Source organism: Convolutriloba macropyga, chromosome 15, assembly GCF_964194025.1.
Source record: "Convolutriloba macropyga chromosome 15, txConMacr16.3, whole genome shotgun sequence".
Taxonomy (NCBI): Eukaryota; Metazoa; Xenacoelomorpha; order Acoela; family Convolutidae; genus Convolutriloba; species Convolutriloba macropyga.
The window spans coordinates 14,666,268-14,689,569 of record NC_134482.1 but is presented as its reverse complement, the minus strand read 5'-3'; the positions used below and the strand labels follow the sequence as shown (position 1 = coordinate 14,689,569).

General features: G+C 36.5%; 1 protein-coding gene across 1 annotated transcript in view; it reads left to right on the top strand.

Moving 5' to 3' along the window:
* Positions 1–421: 421 nt before the first annotated feature.
* Positions 422–23,302, top strand: part of LOC142354099 (chymase-like) — a 54,162-nt gene continuing 31,281 nt past the window's right edge. The window contains exons 1-2 of the mRNA XM_075406371.1: positions 422–560; positions 1,113–1,300. Coding sequence (XP_075262486.1) covers positions 469–560; positions 1,113–1,300 — 280 coding nt within the window. The 5' untranslated portion in view covers positions 422–468. The remainder of the gene's footprint in view (positions 561–1,112; positions 1,301–23,302) is intronic.

The window sequence follows — 23,302 nt, the reverse complement described above, 5'->3', positions numbered from 1 at the left end:
GAGAATGGTTTAAAATGTAGAAAATTGTCGACAAATATGGCTTGAGACGTCAGGAATCGTATTTTTTTTTCTGTGCAAAATTTTTAGTTTTTTTTTGTAATATACTCAAGTGCTTATTGAGAAATTGGAATCAGTTACTTCAGATGTAATGCTTGAAGACAATTTTTTCGGATGCTAAAACTTTATTCAATTTTCTTGTTTATACGAAAAACGAACATACGGACAACTTTCCTAGCTTTAAAGTCTACAATTTCTGGTGCAGGGTTGTTATTTGTGAACAAAAATGACCAATTAAAAAAATTACACTGAGTAGATTCAGTTAACTAAAATAAATTTGTGTTGAGTTTGGATCTGTTTTATTTTATTAAACCGAACATTAAACCGAACAACAAATAAACAAACAAAACTTAAGGTTGCATCGCAGCAACCTTGGATTATCAGTCGTAGCAGAACTAATTCATTTAGGATATGAAGTTGAATTATTTGTCCATTCATTTCTGGATTACGTTTCTTAATTTGAAAACGATATCTCTGATTCAATTTTCCGCTGAAACTTCCCAGTAAACAAAAATACTCCCGAAAAGTGGGAATATTTCTAACTGAGTTTGAAAAGGTATAATCATTTTGACAGACATTGGTAAAAAGATCAGCCTTTTACCCTTCTACAATTTCTCAAAGATATATATATATATATATATATATATATATATATATATATATATATATATATATATATATATATATATATATATATATATATATATGAATGAATGAATGAATTAATTAATTCAATAATTGTGACTTCTGCGTAATTATAGCGGAACAGCATATGACCATAGGGCTATTTTCAACTGCTCTTTTTGTTATTATTTCCTATATTTCAGACTGTTCTTTTTATGATCAGTACTGATCTTTTTGGTGACTATGGCGTACTTTTTGCGTCTGAAAGTTTTTGAGGAACGGATATATACGTTAATAATGAGGAGGAAAAGAAATTAACGATTAGACTCAGACTGTAAAAGTTTCAGTTAAAAAATGAGCAAAAATGAAAGTATGAAAGAATGAAATTTAAAAAAAAATCAAAAACTCAACCAAAACTTCTGGGAAGTTAGACAGTGCAAACAATGTTCATCACTGGGATGTCTTTCTACCAAACTGATCATAAATGGGGCTCAAAGTCCCCCTCGCCACTTCTTCGCCCTGGTCAGAACTGAGTCTGCGTTTTGCGGAGCTGCAGTCATCAGTAGAAAGTTTATCATTTCGGCTGCCAGCTGCTTCTCCCCATTTTTCTTCTTACGACGTGAGTATTGCAATGGGCCCATTGGGGCGCGAAGGATCCCAGGTTGAGGTTCAGACCCAAAGGATCAGACCCACTCGAACGTACACCCGTTTGATCAGAAGTTATCTTGTCTGGAAAGTCTGATCAGAGGTCATTTCAGTCTGGATAGTCTGATCATAGCTCAACTTGGGTCTGGACCTCAATCTGGGATATTAGGAGAAAGATCGGTTTGGCGAAGTAAAAATTATAGCAAAAATATTGATCTTTCTGTCGATTTTTGTAGACATTATAACAATAAACAATTAAAAACAACTCAAAAGAAGATACTCGAAACTCCATTTAGAGCCAATATAAATTTTTTTAGATGTCCTTAACAATTGTCGGTACGTAAAAAGGCGTTTACCGAATTCAAGCATACTGTTTCTGTTATGTACTGTTTTCAAAAATAATTACAAGATTTCTACATCACTCGGTAATATCCGCAAAAGTTACGTAGCAAAAAAGTTACTTTGTTCTGAATAGCTTAGAGTATAGAGCCACCCTTAAAAGTGGGGAGAACTGTTGGTTAAACCAAGGGACTGACCTCAACTGAAATGCTGTAAAAGCTCAATTACTAAAGAAACTGACTGGATTAATATAAGAAGTTACAATTGTGTAGAGACAATCTTTGAGATAACCTGAGTACTTTATAGCGTCACTTTATAACTTTATATTTAAAAGGGTGTCCCGCTTTTTCACCATTATTCATTTAACCCCCTTTCATTTAACCCCCTTTCATTTAACCCCGATTTATTCACCCTTCTATCATTTAACCCCTACTCATTTAACTCCCTTTCATTTAACCCCGATTTATTCACCCCTGTAACATTTAACCCCTACTCTGGGGGTTAAATGATAGAGGGGTTAAATGATGTGGTGTTAAAATATGCGGGGTGAAATGAATCGGGTGTGTTACGTAGTAAATAGACGAATAATATTAACCAATCAGAATCGAGTATTTTCAATCTTTAAAATAAGAAATAAATACGTAGAAAGTTCCGAAAAAGTTCATTTAACCTAATTTTAAGTAAATATAACCACTATATGTATCAATTAAGCTGGTTTTTGGCTTAATATTTTTAGGTTTTCTAGACAATTGCCAATTGAATACGAACTGATTTTAGGTCAATAACATCAGACAAAAAACCAGTAGAAGAGCATCGAAAAAACCTTGCCGTCTAAGTTTTCACTTGTTGCATTGATCGTTAATACTGACACGTTGCTTATATGTTGTTGCTATAATGCTTTATATACTGAGATAAAACGTCTTTGAATTTAATTCGAGCTTCTGTTATTTCGTCAGAGTTTACAATGGTACCGCGACATGGGTACGAATTACGAACACTTTCCGTTAGCCTAATTGATGCGATAAACTAAACCTTTTAAATAGTTTCTCATGTCAGCGCTCCAAATTCCCAAGCAAGTAATACCCTTCAAAAACAACACGAATGTTACCACAACTAAAGTGATCCACAGAGCTCTCACCAACAGCACTTCGCCTCAATCGGACTCTGAGAACCGCCCAATGCTCAGCTCGGTCATGAACGGGGCGCCTCCAAAACCAGGTCACGTTATCTCACACTCACCTGGCAATCAATTCAAGCAGAGCACAATTTCCTTCAACAACAAGAAATTACCCCATTCAATGCTGAAGGTCAACGAAAAGGTTTTCCCTGATATTGTTAGCTCATCTTCAGATTCCTCTCCGTATTCATTCGATGGCGAAGTGCTTCTCGTCACTCAACAGAAGGAGGAGCCGCTCAGCGCTGACGTGGACCCCACTTTGGAAGTCCAATGATTTGGACTACTCAACATGACCTCCTATGGTGAAAAAAAAATTGTTGCGTGCATCAGACCAGTCGCTGGCAGGAAGAAGAAACTCTAGGGACAGCGACTGACAGTGCTTCTCAACAAGAACATCAGGCAGCTAGCGCAAACTGTGAGACAAAATTTTTTTCGCAAACTATATTGCAGTAAATGTTTATTTTTTTGAATGTAGACGGCAAGAAACCCAACCCGTGAATCTTTTTGGATAATGGGCTAGTAGAATTAAACGAATATTTATGGAAAACATTGGTAAGGGGGCCCACAAAAAATAACTTTTGAGACAAAAAAAACACCGATTTTGAAAATTTTTGGTAGATTTAACAAAAAATAAAAAAAAATTGATATAGTCGGTTAGTTTATCCCAAAATAACCTCTGATATAGAGAAGAAAAAAATGCTAAGTTATTCAATTTTGAAATTTTTTGGTCAATTTTGAGGCATTTCTAAAAATATTGAAAATCAAAACAGACTACAGATAAACCGTGTTTTCGAGAATAAAATTGTCCAGTTTAGTGGATTACCGTTCCGTTTTCAAGAAATTGCAAAAAAATTGACCAAAAATAGAAAAAATTGGACAAAGGCGTAAATTTTTGACAAGGTTGTCAAAAATCAACTTCTCCAACAAGAAGCCCGTACTGAACGCCAAGTCAATATCAGTACTAGGCAAGTCTAATTCCAAGTCTAGATAACAGTACTGATTTAGAGCTATGACCATAACCCAATTAAGACTTGTCAGACTTGGCCAAAACTTGGCAAGTCTTAATACACGCGCGAAAATAAAGTTCAGTACGGGAGGTTCGTTAATTAAGTAAAACCCATTATACAGAAAAATTTTTGAAAATTTTCACAACCTCCGGCCTACAAAAATATATCGAATTCCTTTAACTTTTTTGGCGCTGGTTTTTTGTGCTTTCGCGTCCGCGATCTTCAATTCTTCGTGTTTCGTTTTTTCAACAACTTCGCTCTCTCAAAATCCGCTTTTCGTTTTCTTCCGCTTTTTTTTTCCGGATTTCGATGTAGCATGTCATATTTGATGAAGTATGTTGTTGTTTTTGCTGTAGTATGTTGAGTATGCTAGCATGCTGGTTTGTTGTTTAGGTCTTTTAGCTTTCAAGTGTCTGACTTAAGTTTATTCTCGAGTTACGACTGGATTGTCTTTTGAGTTTTCAACTTTACTAAAATACTAGCCCTCCTGTTGTAGTATATAGATTTTGCTGCTGTGTGTTTGTGTGTACCTGTGTGATTGCTAGTTGGTTTGGTCTCGTTGCCTTCTAGGTTGTGACTCAAGCTTATTCTCCAGTTACGGCTGGATTGTTTCTAGATTTTTGCAACTGTAGTTTGTTCAATTTTGCTGTGGTTTGTTTAATGCCGCTAGTATGCTGATTGTTTGTTGTGGTTTGGGTTTTGCTAGGATGTGACTTAAGTTTATTCTGGAGTTATGGCTAAAAAACTTCTCGACCTTTTTGACCTTTTAGTGTACTACTGCATTGCCGTAAATTAATTTGTTATATTAAACCCCATAAGGAACTATGCTAGACTGTCTTGCAGTAGCTTTTCTCCTTCTTCCTAGAGTGTGACTTAAGTTTGTTCTGGAGTTACGGCTAGGTTGTTTGGTTAAGTTTTTGCTGTGGTCTGCTATCATAGTTCTTTCTGACCTCGTTTCCCGCCCGTTATTTCCCCACCATCCCGTTTCGTTGCGTTGCGCGTTTTTCGCTCGATTTCCCGTCCGTCCTGTTTCCGTTCCGCCGCACTCTGCTTGAGCGACTTCTCGTCTGTCCCGTTTCCATTGCGTCGCGCGTTGCTCGCCCGACTTCCCATCTGTCACGTTTCCGTTTCGTCGTGCATTCCTCGCTCGACTTCCCGTGTGTCCTTTTGTCTCCCCCCGCATTGAGCGCATAGCGTTAAGCGCTCCACTTCTGTTTTGGTTGGGCACTGTGTGCTCGACGACCTTTTCTGCTCTTTGGGTGGTTTGTTTTACAGACTGTCTACAGTGTGCTGTGTTTGGTGCATTTTGCGTTGGGTTTGTTTGCGTAGATTTGGTTTGTTTAGAGTGTGCATATAATAGATAATCGTTAACAGTGGTAGTTTTGCTGGTCTTTGGAACTAACAACATCGTGATGTCTAATGGTCTTGATCAAAAAGTCAAAAAGTAGTACGCTGCCAGGTCAAAGCGCGAAGCTGAATTGCATGCTATACATGAAGATATCCTCCATTGCATAAATAGTCAAAGTAGGCGAGTCAAAGTTTAACGCCTAGTAACAAAAGGCAACGAAGCATTCATGACTGTTGTAGACAAAAATGAGGACCTGATAGCATTTGCTGGGAAGACGGAGAATCCATGTGCACTTGTTCCTTTGTTAGAGTCTTAGTTGGAAGCAATGACAACAAAGAACGACATGATGCTCACTTCAAACCGAAACTACATCAACTCTGCTGTTGATAAAGTGAGTGAGTTCCAGGAACCAAGGCCTTCCATTCATTCTAGACTTCCCTCAATTGAAGCCTCGTCAAAAACATCTAGTCAGCGTAAACATGGTTACGTAATTGCTAAAATGAAGCGCGAAGAAATTGAAAAACAGAACGAGGCAGCCATTCGCCTCGCTAAACAGAAAAAGCAAATGGAAATAGAGGAACTGGAGAAAAACAACAGGAAACGGTTGGCAGAGGCAACTCTGCAAGAATTTGAACTGCTGGACGCCGTTTCTAAAGGTAGCCAATCTGAAACAACTGCAAGTGCTAGGAGCTTAATGAGAAGTGAAAACGCTGTCCAGGACTGGATCAACACCTCACTTGCTTTAAGTATTAACAATGAGAAAACTAGTGCACCAGAGGTTACCATAGACACTCCAGAATGCCCAAGACACAACAACAGCGAAACATTGGAAGATCACAACACTGAAATTTCGAGGCACTCTATTCCAAAGAATTGTCGAGGCAATTACATTTTAAGCAATGAGACTTTGCAGCAACTCCACCCTTATTATACCCCCCTGAAAATTTTTTGGCTGCTGCTAACACACAAGCGTTGTACGAGGTGCACCTAAGGGCGCAAATGAATCAAACAGGCCAACAAGGTACGGAGCTTCCGAACATGACTAACCAAGGAACCGCAGATAGTCACCCGCCTTCTGTACACGCCCATGGGGTTTCGTCACCACCAATTCAAGAGCCCGTTCGACCACAAATAAACCAAAATAAATCATCCAATTTTTTTCCACACGCACAAATTCAAATTTCAGAATCCAGGGGACCTGAAACATCAAGTCTACCCAAGAATAATTCGGCCCAGCGTATATGCTCCCGAAAACAAAGTAATTTTGTTCCCCGAGCACCAAACGCCACTCTTCCTCTTTTTCCGACAACAAATCATCCAGCCCACGCAATAAACGTTCTCTTGCACCCAAGCGCCCCACCAAGCCCAAACAATCAACAGCACATCTCCCAACCCACTCATCTTAATTCGCTTCCCATCCCAATCCCAGTATTTGCACCTATTCTCACTGCTCCCATTCCACACGCCCCTTTGATCGATCAGCCTCCCGTTCACAACAATTTTCAAAAAATACTAGCCAAGACAAAATAGTTGTACGTTCAAATGCTCCTCCTTTCCCAAATATGCCTAATATCCCTCTTGGTCAAAATTTTGTGCAAAATATGAGTCATTGGCGTTTTCCGCAGCACAGACCGTCACTAGTCAACCAAGACATTACTACCGTAAATAATGTTGCTCCAAATGTACAGGCACACATCGCACCATCAGTTACTAATTTTCCACAACAAATATTTTCGAATTCACCCCTTTTGATTGATATGCAATCACCATCCGGCACACATCAGGAAAACCCGATTGCAACTACAAGTATTATTGTACCTGGTCTGGCCACTCCGGTTTTTCAGCCAACATACCCTTATGTTGGGCCCACTCCGTTGAGTTGGAGTGGTCCGCAGGTGTCTGCACCTGCCCCTCCGTTACCGGACAATGCGTCATTGATTAGGGAGTTGGCTGATGCAATAACCAGCAAGAAAATGACTCCTTGCCAGAATGGAAACTTGCTCAGTATAATGGCGATCCATTACAATGGCACGAGTGGTATGGTCAATTCAAAAGCGCGATTGACTCGCAATTGCTCACTGATGACGTTAAATTGACATACTTTAAGACACTCGTCACCGGTAAAGCAAATATTGCAATCGCCGAGTTTGCTTACTGTGGTTTAATGTACAAGGATGCACTAAGGACTTTAGAACGTAAATTTGGCCAGCCACAGGCAGTCGTAAGTGCACACTTGGATAAAATAAGCAATTTTCCGCCTCTTAAAATGCACAATAGTGATAACATCAATAACTATTCTGCAGCCAAATCCAGTTGGGGTTTTCAAGTCACTATCATATGATGCTGACTTGAAGAGCGCTTCCCTACTTAACCAAGCGGTACAGAAGTTACCACCAAACATGAAAGAGTCGTGGTCGCTCTTTACGGTTAAGAAGCACTGGTTTAAGCCTACCCTCCATGACTTTAACGATTGGCTTAAGGAAAAGGCTGAGGCCCATGGTCTTATGAAACAAAGCGCAACCAAGGCAATACCTGAAGAGAACAGCACTTCAGTAACCAAGACCAAAATAGCCTCAAAAGTGTTTGCGTCAAATTCACAACAAAGGGAAACAAAGAAGCAAATGCCACCTTCTTCCACAAACACTTACTATCGCTGTATTGTATGCAAAGGTAACCACCGGCTATGGGATTGTCGAGTTTTCAAGGAAAAAACTCCTACCCAGAGAGCTAAGTTGGTGGCGGATAATAAACTTTGCTTTTCGTGCTTACGCGATAAGCACACATTCCGCCAGTGCCCTCAACCGAGACAGTGCCGAGCAGAGGGGTGCAATAGTTCGCATAACACACTATTGCATGGAGCAGATAGGATTTTCCCAGGAAAACAGTCAACAAATTCCAATACCATTCAGCCTTCTGGCAACACAAGTCAAAGTAAAGCAACCACTAGTCAACAGCCGTCTATTAAGACCACAACAATGTCATCTGTTACTGATGTTAAGGGACTCCTTCAGGTAACGGAATTGCAGTTGGTCAACTTGTCCGGTGTAGAAACCAATGCCTTAGTTTTGTGTGATACCACCTGCAGTAACCTTTGTGTGGCCAGTAGTCTCGCTGAGAGACTCGGTTTGCACGGTAAAGCACCAAAGCTGACGGTCAAGGGTATTAATACCGAAGAAGTAGTTGATACTAGGGTTGTTGAAGTTACTGTGAAACCATGAGAACATCAAGATTTCGAACCATTTGCCATCAACCCTTTCCTTAAAAAGAGTCTGAACGTCGCCTCCGATATAATCAATGTACAGGCCCTGCAAGAGACTTACCCACACTTAGCAGTCCTTGATCCCGTGACATATTCCTATAAAGGCATTGAGATGATACTCGGACAAGATGTCTATCATGCCATCCGCCCGTTAGAATACTTCTCTGCCGATGAGAAGCGTTCACCCGTTGCCGTACGCTTACCCATAGGTTGGGTCTTAAGCGGTCCGTTACCATCAAGTTTCTGTTTAACCTCAACGTGCTTTAAAGTGAATATCGAACATGACAATGAGTTAGCAAGTCAAGTAAAGTCATGGTACGACATTGAATCATTTCGGGGGCAAACAGGCAGGTCGACTCAAGATCTGCAGCAGACGCAAGGGCTCACGAAATCCTCGAGAATACGACGGTACACAATGGCTTGAGATCGATGTCGGAATGCTGTGGGTAGCAGATAACACTCAGCTCCCAAATAATTACTTTTTCTTGTGCAACTAAAGTCTCTCGAAAAACGATTGGACAAGGTTGAAGTCCTTAGGGAGAAGTATACTAGTACCATCAAGGAAGATCTAAATAAGGGGTATGTAATTGAGGTTCCTGACGCTCACAAGGTTGAGAACCGGTCCGACAGTTTTAAACCCGAACAAACCGGGTAAGGTGCGTAGGGTGCTCAATGGAGCAGCAAAATTTCATGGCGCCTCACTGAATAAATCTTTGCTCACTGGCCCTGATCTGCTCCAAAACCTTGTTTACGTACTTCTTCGCTTCCGACAACATCCATATGCCGTCTCTGCCGACATCGAGGGAATGTTTCTACAGGTTGGCGTATTACCATCAGATCAACCATCACTTCGCTTTCTGTGGCGGGAGGACACCACAAATAACGTTGTAGTGTATCAATATAGGCGACACATATTCGGGGCTAAAGACTCGCCTTCATGCGCCAACTCTGCACTGCAACGCACTGCGAGAGACAATGCTAAGTTTTACCCCGAAGCTGCAAAAGCCGTCCTTGAAAACTTTTACATGGACGATTACCTTGACTCAGTGGACTCTCCGGAGAAAGCCATCAATAGATCGAAGGCATTGGTACATCTTCTCCATCTCGGTGGGCTCAAGTTTACAAAGTTTGTAAGCAATGTGCCAGATCTAGCTGATCGAATTGATGGTTCTCCTCAATCTACTGAGCCCAAGGTTATTGTTTCATTTCAAGAGGATTCATCGCACGTGCTTGGGCTTAAATGGGACCACACTAATGACATTTTAGTTGTGAGTCGGGGTACAAGCTGCGCTATCACCAATTCCCTCACGCAACGCTTGGTCCTAAGTCTTGTCTCGAAAGTCTTTGATCCCATTGGTCTTGTCGCACCGTTTACCGTCGGTGCGCGACTGCTCTTAAAAGACATCTGGCGTGTCACAGGACAACAATGGGATGACGAGCTCCCACAGGACATGGTTCGAAGATTTTTGATTTGGAGTGCGGACTTACCAAAGCTTGAAAACATCAAAATTCCTCGAAGTTACTTTAGTGGACCCTTTGATAATATAGAGTTGCATATATTCGGTGACAGTTCCCAGGCTATTTTCAGTGCGGTCGCATTTCTGCGAGCCCGAGTAAAAACTCATACAGGCAAAGAAAAACAGAGCTTGCGTTTGAAAGTAATGACTGTCCCAAAACTCGAATTACAAGCAGCTCTATTTGCCGCTCGACTGAAAAGGGAACTTAAACAAGCACTTACTGCAACTGTTAACCAAGTATTCATGTGGATAGACAGCACGACCGTTCTCCAGTGGATTAACTCTAATGAAAAGCAACCAATCTTTGTTGCAAACCGCGTTTGTGAAATTTTGGAGTATACCAGCGTTGACCAATGGAACCACGTCGCAACTAAGGGTAATCCCGCTGACGCTGGCACGCGTGGAATGTCCGCCGAAGTTTTGCAACTAAGCAGTTGGGTCAAAGGTCCACATTTCTTAACTAATTCACTTTTCCTTTTCGTACCGAACTATGACGTCATTAATAACATCAAACATGGCGTCAACCAAGCCGTCACTATAGAAGACAATGTATCTGTGGCTCCATCTGTCAAAAAACAAACAACTCCCGTTCCTTCATTACTTCCGTTTGATAAGTTTAGTTCTTATCAAAAATACTTGCGCATTGCCGCATACGTTCTCCGGCTTTTGCCGAAACATGCCGGCTACCGTACCCTCGATGGTAGCATTACTGAACCTACTGAGCTTGACGCAGCCGAGCGTCATCTACAGTACTTGGTGCAAGGAGAGTCTTTTGCAACCAAAAGAAAAGATCTTCATGACAATAATTTTGTTAAACGGAGTAGCTGAATTGCTCCAAATTCACTGTTTATTAGTCCAAATAGGCTGATCCGTTCCTTGGGTTTAACATCAAGTACCCAATCATCTTAGATGCCCGTCATCCTTTTGTAAAACTGTTCTTTGAACATACGCACGTAAAGCATTTTCATCAAGGCGTTTAATACCTAAGATCAATTGTGCAGGAATACTATACAGTACTGAAACTAAGATCGTCTTTACGTTCCATCAAAGCACACTGCCTGAGATGCCGAGAATTCCAAGCTGTAACTATGCAAACAATCATGTCCGACTTACCTTAAGAGAGACTTGCCTACCAGTCGTCTCCCTTCACGAACACTGGCGTTGACTACTTTGGGCCATTCTATGTTACTGTCCGCCGTACTACTGAGAAAAGGTGGGGCTTCCTCTTCATCTGTCTCACTACTCGGGCTGTCCATGTCGAGATAGTTACATCCATGGACACCAGTTCTTGTGTTATGGGAGTTGAGCGGTTTGTGTCACGTAGAGTCACACCTGCCCTGATTTGTTCCGACAATGGTACTAACTTTATTGGAGCGGAGAAAGAACTCCGAGAAAGTTTTGAAAAATGTAACGTTGTCAACATTGCAGCCGAGCTCGCTCACAAAGGCGTAAAGTGGATGTTCAATCCACCCAGCGCTCCACATCAAGGTCGTATCTGGGAGAGGTTGGTACGCAGTTTCAAGCGCGTGTTGTATACTATTCTTGGCAGGCGTCGCCTCACGGATGAGTCACTGCAAACTACCTTTTGTCTCGTGGAGAATGCCCTCAATTCGCGTCCTTTAGCACCCGTAAGCGCTGATCCATGCGATTTAAACGCTATAACGCCAAACAACTTTCTTTTAGGAGAACACTCTACCGGTATTCCGTCTGTTGTCGGCAATGGCTCGTGCGCAATCGTACGCTAATGCGATCTGGTCCCGTTGGATCAGAGAGTACGTACCGACGCTGAGCCGACGCTCTAAGTGGCAGACACCTTCCGAACAACACCTTAAGACCGGTGACTTGGTTTGGATAGTTGAGGAAACCATCCCTAGGGGTTACTACCCAACCGCTCAGATTGAGGATCTCCGTTACGGCTCCGATAGCGTCGCGCGCTCCGCCGTTTTACGTACGTCGACCGGTTCACTCGTCCGCCCGCTTGTAAAACTTGTACCAGTTTTCCCAACATCTTATTCCGGGCCGGAGGATGTTACGTAGTAAATGGACGGATAATACTAACCAATCAGAATCAGTATTTTCAATCTTTAAAATAAGAAATAAATACGTTATAATATACGTAGAAAGTTCCGAAAAAGTTCATTTAACCTAATTTTAAGTAAATATAACCACTATATGTATCAATTAAGCTGGTTTTTGGCTTAATATTTTTAGGTTTTCTAGACAATTGCCGATTGAATACGAACTGATTTTACGTCAATAACATCAGACAAAAAACCAGTAAAGAGCATCCAAAAAACCTTGCCGTCTAAGTTTTCACTTGTTGCATTGATCGTTAATACTGACACGTTGCTTATATGTTGTTGCTATAATGCTTTATATACTGAGATAAAACGTCTTGGAATTTACCTTCGAACTTCTGTTATTTCGTCAGAGTTTACAAGGTGAAAAGAAGTAGAACCATTTAAAAGTATGGCCTTGAAGCGTTTCAATTGTATTCTTCTATTACCGACAATAATTTGATCGGAACTTTTGCCAATCGGCTACAAAAATTGCGTTCAACTAATCGAACTTTTGCCTGATATCCTAAAACACGGGCACATTTTCGTCTTTAACGTCCCATATTCGACTTTTTTCTAGAACAAATGTCAATTTCAAAATAAATGAATGGAAGCCAATATCGCAATGAATGAAATTGTTAACTATGGTTCAAAGAGTGCAGTGAAAACGACACAATCGCACTGTTTAAGAAACTGAACAAATCGCGAAAGGCGGGAGAAATGATGTTCTAAGATTCTCAAAGTTTTCAATATCCAATTTAGATAGATGCGATGTTCCCCTGAAACAGGAAAATTGGGAAAGTATCTGAACTAAAATTAAAAAAAACTAAAATTCTTGGAGAAAAACCATTATGCTTGTAATAGACCATAGTCTCAAAAATATTTCATCAGTTATTTTATTGAGTTTCCAAACTTAATGGATCTAAACATCAAAACTGGGGTACGTAAATTTGTTCATATAATGTTGTACTACCATATCTTATAATGGAGAATAGCAATGGACAGCAAGGGCAGTTATTAATGTAAATCTGCCTTATCTAATGCCCAAACTGTTATACAGAACATTGCTTGGTACCAATTCTGTAGCTATTGATCAATATCAATTACGTCTCTGATCTCAGAAAAAAAATCATTTTCTTGACAATTTGCGTTACTTCGAAGCAAAATTATTTTATTTCATGTTAAATATGGCCGTTGTGAATTAAGTGATAAGTAAAATACCCCAATGGATTGGATCAGTAGACAAAAAAATTGTATGGTACCCGGGCCGAAGTGTCAACGGTAAAAAACGCAAAATTATGTAAGATTGGCGTTGAATGCGCTGAATTTATGTAAGATCTACGCTTGAGCGTAGATATTACATAAACTCAACGCATTCAACGCCAATCTTACATAATTTTGCGTTGAATTTTGGCGTAGATCTTACATATTTAGCGTTGAATTTTAGCGTAGATCTTACATATTTAGCGTTGAATTTAGCGTAGATCTTACATAAATTCAACGCATTCAACGCCAATCTTACATAATTTTGCGTTGAATTTTGGCGTAGATCTTACATATTTAGCGTTGAATTTTAGCGTAGATCTTACATATTTAGCGTTGAATTTAGCGTAGATCTTACATAAATTCAACGCATTCATTGCCAATCTTACATAATTTTGCGTTGAATTTTGGCGTAGATCTTACATATTTAGCGTTCAATTTTAGTGTAGATCTTACATAATTAGCGTTGAATTTAACGTAGATCTTACATGAATTCAACGCATTCAACGCCAATCTTACATAATTTTGCGTTGAATTTTGGCGTAGATCTTACATATTTAGCGTTGAATTTTAGCGTAGATCTTACATATTTAGCGTTGAATTTAACGTAGATCTTACATGAATTCAACGCATTCAACGCCAATCTTACATAATTTTGCGTTGAATTTTGGCGTAGATCTTACATATTTAGCGTTGAATTTTCGCGTAGATCTTACATATTTAGCGTTGAATTTAGCGTAGATCTTACATAAATTCAACGCATTCAACGCTAATCTTACATAATTTTGCGTTGAATTTTGGCGTAGACCTTACACATTTAGCGTTGAATTTTAGCGTAGACCTTACATATTTAGCGCTGTATTTAGCGTAGATCTCCCATAAATTCAACGCTTTCAACATCAATCTTACATAATTTGCGTAAAATTTTGGCTTAGATCTTACAAATTTAAGGTTGAATTTTTTGAATTCCATTTCAGACCACTTTATGATTTCAAAAGTTTTTCAAGTTTTTTTTTCAAAAAGTCAATTTTTTCACTGTTTCGACCCCGATACTTCATAGGTGAGAAAAGCGAAGTCAACGAAAAACCACTTTTTAGTGCTCTTTTATAGTTCAAAATCCATTTGAGACCATTTTACGACTTCAGAACTTTTCCAGGTTTTTTTTTCGAAAAATCATTTTCACTGTTTCGACCCCTATGCTGCAAAGGTGAGAACGTGAAATCAGAGATAAATCATTTTATAGTGCTCTTTTATAGTGCAAAATCCAATTGAGAGTTCCAAAAAGTTAATTTTTCAAAAAGTTAATTTTTTAACTGTTTCGACCCTATACTGCACAGGTGAGAAAAATCACTTTTTAGTGCTCTTTTATAGTGCAAAATCCGTTTCAGACCATTTTACGATTTCAAATTTTTTTCAAGTTTTTTCGAAAAATTAATTTTTTCACTATTTCGAATCCGATACTCCAAAGGTGAGTAACAAGAAGTCAGAAAAACTCTTTTTTAGTGCTCTTTTATAGTGCAAAATCCAATTCAGACCATTTGAAGATTTCAAATTTTTCAAGTTTTTTTCGAAAAATTAATTTTTTTACTGTTTCGACCCCTATACTGCACAATTGAGAAAAATGAAGTCAGCAAAAAATAACCATTTGCTCTCCTACGGTGCAAAAACCATTTCAGACCATTTTGGGAATTCAAATTTTCTTCAAAACTTAAAAAAAAATTAAATTTTTCCCAGTACTTCTCACATAATAAATGCGTTGAATACGTTGAAATTATGTAAGATCTCGGCTAAATTCAACGAAAAATATGTGAGATCTAGGCTAAATTGAACGAAATAAATGCAAGTTCTACGCTAAATTCAATGCAAAATATGTAAGGTCTACGCTAAAATCAACGCAAAATATGTAAGATCTACGCTAAATTCAACGCAAAATATGTAAGATCTACGCTTTATAACGATTGCGGCTCTTAAAGAAACCAAGGTACGGTGGCGCAAAGGTAGAAGAGGCGACAAGTAAACAGGAGGTCAGTGGTTCGAGTGCCACACCCAGAGTTCTACGCGTTGATTTTTTGTAAGATCAACGCTAAATTCAACGCAAAAATATGTAAGATCTACGCTAAATTCAACGCTAATTATGTAAGATCTACGCTAATTTCAACGCTAAATATGTAAGATCAGCTGCAACTAGCGTTGACAAGTTGGAAAATTCACCGCCATTTCTTACATAATTTTGCGCTGAATGCGTTGATTTTTTGTCTTTAAATTCAACGCATTCAACGCAAAATTATGTAAGAAAATTGCGGTGAATTTTCCGACTTGTCAACGCTAGTTGCCGCTGATCTTATATAATTTTGGCCTAATTCCTCGGCCCGGGTATTCTTTTTTTTCTTTTTCCCCAAAAAGTTCTCGAAAAGATTACCAATTACTTTTGCGTACGTGCATTAGACTGCACATGGGATAAAATTTAAAAACGAGTATCCAAACTTAATAGTGCTCGATTTATTAGTCATTAAATGAGATGAAAGGTATCAGACGGACGCTTAGTACAACAAATCGTTGAAAATCTATTGGACAGATAATTTTGATTGCAAAATTTTAGAAATGAAAGTAGCAAGAAATGTATACACCTGAGGCCACTTTTTGGCTGATTTCACCCAAACATGTTCGATCATGCGCGCGGATGGAAAGTTCTTGGCAATTATTCCCTGTATGTTAGGATTGTTGCCTGAAAATTTAATGGACTTACCTTTTTGAACAGGACATGTTGGCTTGACTCTTTAATAAGGTATATAAACACATTGTGGAGAATATTGTCTGTAAACCCGGCAAATGCCTAAGGGCGTTAAATTCACTCTATATTTGTCATGAACACTTTTGCGTAGAAATCTGGGCTTCTAATGTGAATAAACTATATATTGGTATTGCGTAATCAGGGTTAATTCCTGCATACGCAACTTTGAAGCACACAAGTTTATAAGTTTATAAGGGATATTTAAACCCTGTGAAGAAGATTGTTTGTATGCAAACGTTTGCGGGGCTATAAACCCAGTGAACACTTTTGCGCAGTAGCAGAAATCTGGGTGTCTAATGTGAATAATCTATGTATTGGTATTGCGTATCCAGTCTCACGTTGAAGATTTTATTTTTTAACTACATGTGAAACGTCTGGGTAGGAAGCGTTCTACTTTCTGATGAAATTATTATCTAAGGGCTATTTTTAGAACACAAACTCAAACTCGAACTCGAACTCGTCTAGCTCAGACTGTTAATAGACTTCCCTTTCATTTATTACACAATAAACCATATGATTCAGACGTATTACGTTTTGACGAACTTCGTATCCGAAAACAACAAGTTCGAACACGATAAAAGGAAGTAATTGATTCTTCAATAGAATTTATGTAAAAAAGGAACAAAAAAAGCATTCTGAAAGATAAAAATTTTCTGAAAATTTGACCTCATCAACTGTTGTTTTGTCCACCAAAGATCAGTGGTTTTTGACAGGGAAGACAATCTTCGATTAGAAAGAACACAAGTTGAGATTAACTTCTACCCCCCGCATTTTAAATCAGGTTAATTCATCATTTGAAAAGAAATCATCATTTGAAGTTATACTAAGAAGTCAAAACGAAGTCCTTGAGGAATCCGAAAAGTATAGAAACATCTTGTTTTTAGTTTTGAAGGATCTATCAGAAAAACGAGTAGTGTCAAGGAGAACAGTTGGATGTAATAACATCTTGTCACTTTGGTTGCAGAGAATACAAAGACACAAAAGACGAAAAAACCTTGTTTGAATTCCAAGCGCTTCAAAAACAAATTGGCATAAGGAAGCAAAAGAAAGAGAACATCTGGAAACCAGAGGAACAGCATTTTGTTTGTCCATCAGAGCGCATCAAAAATCCCTAAGCAAGAGGAGTGGTTCAAAACAGAAAACTTGTGCAAAGTAAGTTAAAAAACTTCTTTAATTATCATTTATCTCCGCCATCATTTCAACCTATATAACTCATCCACGGATCAAAACATGGTAGTCGAAAAACATCAATTTTGCTCACATAATATACATATGAGTCATCAAAGGTCAATGGTACTTCATTTTTTTCCTCTTAATGTACAAGTCCTAGAGAAAGGTTTCTCAAGGAAAAGTTGTTCCATGTGTGAAAACTAACACGAAACTACTTTAAAAAACATCAATTTTGCTCACATAACATATGTATGAGTCATCAAAGGTCAGTTGTACATCATTTTCTTCCTCTTAATGTACAAGTCCCAGAGAAAAGTTTCTTAAGTAAAAGTTGTTCCATTAGTGAAAACTAACACAAAACTACTTTAAAAAACATCTTTTTCGCTCACATAACATATATATGAGTAATCAAAGGTCAATTGTACATCATTTTTTCCTCTTAATGTACAAGTTCCGGAGAAAAGTTTCTTAAGGAGAAGTTGTTCCATTAGTGAAAACTAACACAAAACTACTTTAAAAACATCATTTTTGCTCACATAACATATATATGAGTAATCAAAGGTCAATTGTATATCATTTTTTCCTCTTAATGTACAAGTCCCAGAGAAAAGTTTCTTAAGGAAAAGTTGTTCCATTAGTGAAAACTAACACAAAACTACTTTAAAAAACATCAATTTTGCTCACATAACATGTGTATGAGTCATCAAAGTTCAATTGTACATCATTTTTTTCCTCCTAATGTAAAAGTCCTAGAGAAAAGTTTCTTAAGGAAAAGTTGTTCCTTTATTGAAAACTAACACGAAACTACTTTAAAAAACATCAATTTTGCTCACATAACATATATATGAGTCATCAAAGGTCAATTGTACATCATTTTTTCCCTCTTAATGTACAAGTCCCAGAGAAAAGTTTTTTAGGGAAAAGTTGTTCCATTAGTAAAAACTAACACAAAACTACTTTAAAAAACATCCTTTTTGCTCACATAACATATATAAGAGTAATCAAAGGTCAATTGTACATCACTTTTTATCTCTTAATATAAAAGTTCTCGAGAAAATTTCTTAAGGAAAAGTTGTTCCATTAGTGAAAACTAACACAAAACTACTTTAAAAAACGTCAATTTTGTTCACATAACATATGTATGAGTCATCAAATGTCAATTGTACGTCACTTTTTTCCTCTTAATGTACAAGTCCTAGAGAAACGTTTCTTAAGGAAAAATTGTTCCATCAGTGAAAACTAACACGAAACTACTTTAAAAAACAACAATTTTGCTCACAAAACATATATATGAGTCATCAAAGGTCAATTGTACATCATTTTTTTCCTCTTAATGTACAAGTCCCAGAGAAAAGTTTCTTGAGGAAACGTTGTTCCATTAGTGAAAACTAACACAAAACTACTTTAAAAAACATCAATTTTGCTCACATAACATATGTATGAGTCATCAAAGGTCAATTGTACATCATTTTATTCCTCTTAATGTAAAAGTCCTAGAGAATAGTTTTTTAAGGAAAAGTTGTTCCATTAGCGAAAACTAACACAAAACTACTTTGAAAAACACCATTTTTGCTCACATAACATATATATGAGTCATCAAAGGTCAATTGTACATCATTATTTTCCTCTTAATTTACAAGTCCCAGAGAAAAGTTTCTTGAGGAAAAGTTGTTCCATTAGTGAAAACTAACACAAAACTACTTTAAAAAACATCAATTTTGCTCGCATAACATATATATGAGTCATCAAAGGTCAATTGTACATCATTTTTTCCTCCTAATGTACAAGTCCTAGAGAAAAGTTTCTTAAGGAAAAATTGTTCCATTAGTGAAAACTAACACAAAACTACTTCAAAAGACAAAAATTTTGCTCACATAACATATGTATGAGTCATCAAAGGTCAATTGTACATCATTTTTTCCTCTTAATGTACAATTCCCAGAGAAAAGTTTCTTAAGGAAAAGTTGGTCCAATAGTAAAAACTAACACAAAACTACTTTAAAAAACATCAATTTTGCTCGCATAAGATATATATGAGTCATCAAAGGTTAATTGTACATCACTTTTTCCTCTTAATGTACAAGCCCTAGAGAAAAATTTCTTAAGAAAAGGTTGTTCCATTAGTGAAAACTAGCACAAAACTACTTTAAAAACCATCATTTTTGCTCACATAATGCATATAAGAGTCATTAAATGTCAATTGTACAACATTTTTTCCCTCTTAATGTACAGGTCCTAGAGAAAAGTTTCTTAAGGAAAAATTGTTCCATTAGTGAAACTTTAAACAAAACTACTTTAAAAAACATCAATTTTGCTCACATAACATATGTATGAGTCATCGAAGGTCAATTGTACATCATTATTTTCCTCTTAATTTACAAGTCCCAGAGAAAAGTTTCTTGAGGAAAAGTTGTTCCATTAGTGAAAACTAACACAAAACTACTTTAAAAAACATCAATTTTGCTCACATAACATATGTATGAGTCATCAAAGGTCAATTGTACATCATTTTTTCCTCTTAATGTACAATTCCCAGAGAAAAGTTTCTTAAGGAAAAGTTGGTCCAATAGTAAAAACTAACACAAAACTACTTTAAAAAACATCAATTTTGCTCACATAACATATGTATGAGTCATCAAATGTCAATTGCACATCATTTTTTTCCTCTTAATGTACAAGCCCTAGAGAAAAATTTCTTAAGAAAAGGTTGTTCCATTAGTGAAAACTAACACAAAACTACTTTAAAAAACATCACTTTTGCTCACATAACATATGTATGAGTCATCAAAGGTCAATTGTACATCATTTTGTTCCTCTTAATGTAGAAGTCCTAGAGAAAAGTTTCTTAAGGAAAAGTTGTTCCAATAGTGAAAACTAACACAAAACTACTTTGAAAAACACCATTTTTGCTCACATAACATATATATGAGTCATCAAAGGTCAATTGTACATCATTATTTTCCTCTTAATTTACAAGTCCCAGAGAAAAGTTTCTTGAGGAAAAGTTGTTCCATTAGTGAAAACTAACACAAAACTACTTTAAAAAACATCAATTTTGCTCACATAACATATGTATGAGTCATCAAAGGTCAATTGTACATCATTTTTTCCTCTTAATGTACAATTCCCAGAGAAAAGTTTCTTAAGGAAAAGTTGGTCCAATAGTAAAAACTAACACAAAACTACTTTAAAAACATCAATTTTGCTCGCATAAGATATATATGAGTCATCAAATTTTAATTGTACATCACTTTTTCCTCTTAATGTACAAGCCCTAGAGAAAAATTTCTTAAGAAAAGGTTGTTCCATTAGTGAAAACTAGCACAAAACTACTTTAAAAACCATCATTTTTGCTCACATAATGCATATAAGAGTCATTAAATGTCAATTGTACAACATTTTTTCCCTCTTAATGTACAGGTCCTAGAGAAAAGTTTCTTAAGGAAAAATTGTTCCATTAGTGAAACTTTAAACAAAACTACTTTAAAAAACATCAATTTTGCTCACATAACATATGTATGAGTCATCGAAGGTCAATTGTACATCATTTTTTCCTCTAAATGTAAAAGTCCTAGAGAAAAGTTTCTTAAGGAAAAGTTGTTCAATTAGTGAAAACTAACACAAAACTACTTTAAAAAACATTAATTTTGCTCACGTAACATATATATGAGTCATCAAAGGTCAATTGTACATCATTTTTTCCTCTTAATGTACAAGTCCCAGAGAACTTTTTCTTAAGGAAAAGTTGTTCCAATAGTAAATACTAACACAAAACTACTTTAAAAAACATCAATTTTGCTCACATAACATATGTATGAGTCATCAAATGTCAATTGCACATCATTTTTTTCCTCTTAATGTACAAGCCCTAGAGAAAAATTTCTTAAGAAAAGGTTGTTCCATTAGTGAAAACTAACACAAAACTACTTTAAAAAACATCACTTTTGCTCACATAACATATGTATGAGTCATCAAATGTCAATTGCACATCATTTTTTTCCTCTTAATGTACAAGCCCTAGAGAAAAATTTCTTAAGAAAAGGTTGTTCCATTAGTGAAAACTAACACAAAACTACTTTAAAAAACATCACTTTTGCTCACATAACATATGTATGAGTCATCAAAGGTCAATTGTACATCATTTTATTCCTCTTAATGTAAAAGTCCTAGAGAATAGTTTTTTAAGGAAAAGTTGTTCCATTAGCGAAAACTAACACAAAACTACTTTGAAAAACACCATTTTTGCTCACATAACATACATATGAGTCATCAAAGGTTAATTGTACATCACTTTTTCCTCTTAATGTACAAGCCCTAGAGAAAAATTTCTTAAGAAAAGGTTGTTCCATTAGTGAAAACTAGCACAAAACTACTTTAAAAACCATCATTTTTGCTCACATAATGCATATAAGAGTCATTAAATGTCAATTGTACAACATTTTTTCCCTCTTAATGTACAGGTCCTAGAGAAAAGTTTCTTAAGGAAAAATTGTTCCATTAGTGAAACTTTAAACAAAACTACTTTAAAAAACATCAATTTTGCTCACATAACATATGTATGAGTCATCGAAGGTCAATTGTACATCATTTTTTCCTCTAAATGTAAAAGTCCTAGAGAAAACTTTCTTAAGGAAAAGTTGTTCAATTAGTGAAAACTAACACAAAACTACTTTAAAAAACATTAATTTTGCTCACGTAACATATATATGAGTCATCAAAGGTCAATTGTACATCATTTTTTCCTCTTAATGTACAAGTCCCAGAGAACTTTTTCTTAAGGAAAAGTTGTTCCAATAGTAAATACTAACACAAAACTACTTTAAAAAACATCAATTTTGCTCACATAACATATGTATGAGTCATCAAAGGTCAATTGTAAATCATTTTTTTCCTCTTAATGTAGAAGTCCTAGAGAAAAGTTTCTTAAGGAAAAGTTGTTCCAATAGTGAAAACTAACACAAAACTACTTTGAAAAACACCATTTTTGCTCACATAACATATATATGAGTCATCAAAGGTCAATTGTACATCATTATTTTCCTCTTAATTTACAAGTCCCAGAGAAAAGTTTCTTGAGGAAAAGTTGTTCCATTAGTGAAAACTAACACAAAACTACTTTAAAAAACATCAATTTTGCTCAAATAACATATGTATGAGTCATCAAAGGTCAATTGTACATCATTTTTTCCTCTTAATGTACAATTCCCAGAGAAAAGTTTCTTAAGGAAAAGTTGGTCCAATAGTAAAAACTAACACAAAACTACTTTAAAAAACATCAATTTTGCTCGCATAAGATATATATGAGTCATCAAAGGTTAATTGTACATCACTTTTTCCTCTTAATGTACAAGCTCTAGAGAAAAATTTCTTAAGAAAAGGTTGTTCCATTAGTGAAAACTAGCACAAAACTACTTTAAAAACCATCATTTTTGCTCACATAATGCATATAAGAGTCATTAAATGTCAATTGTACAACATTTTTTCCCTCTTAATGTACAGGTCCTAGAGAAAAGTTTCTTAAGGAAAAATTGTTCCATTAGTGAAACTTTAAACAAAACTACTTTAAAAAACATCAATTTTGCTCACATAACATATGTATGAGTCATCGAAGGTCAATTGTACATCATTTTTTCCTCTAAATGTAAAAGTCCTAGAGAAAAGTTTCTTAAGGAAAAGTTGTTCAATTAGTGAAAACTAACACAAAACTACTTTAAAAAACATTAATTTTGCTCACGTAACATATATATGAGTCATCAAATGTCAATTGTACATCATTTTTTCCTCTTAATGTACAAGTCCCAGAGAACTTTTTCTTAAGGAAAAGTTGTTCCAATAGTAAATACTAACACAAAATTACTTTAAAAAACATCAATTTTGCTCACATAACATATGTATGAGTCATCAAATGTCAATTGCACATCATTTTTTTCCTCTTAATGTACAAGCCCTAGAGAAAAATTTCTTAAGAAAAGGTTGTTCCATTAGTGAAAACTAACACAAAACTACTTTAAAAAACATCACTTTTGCTCACATAACATATGTATGAGT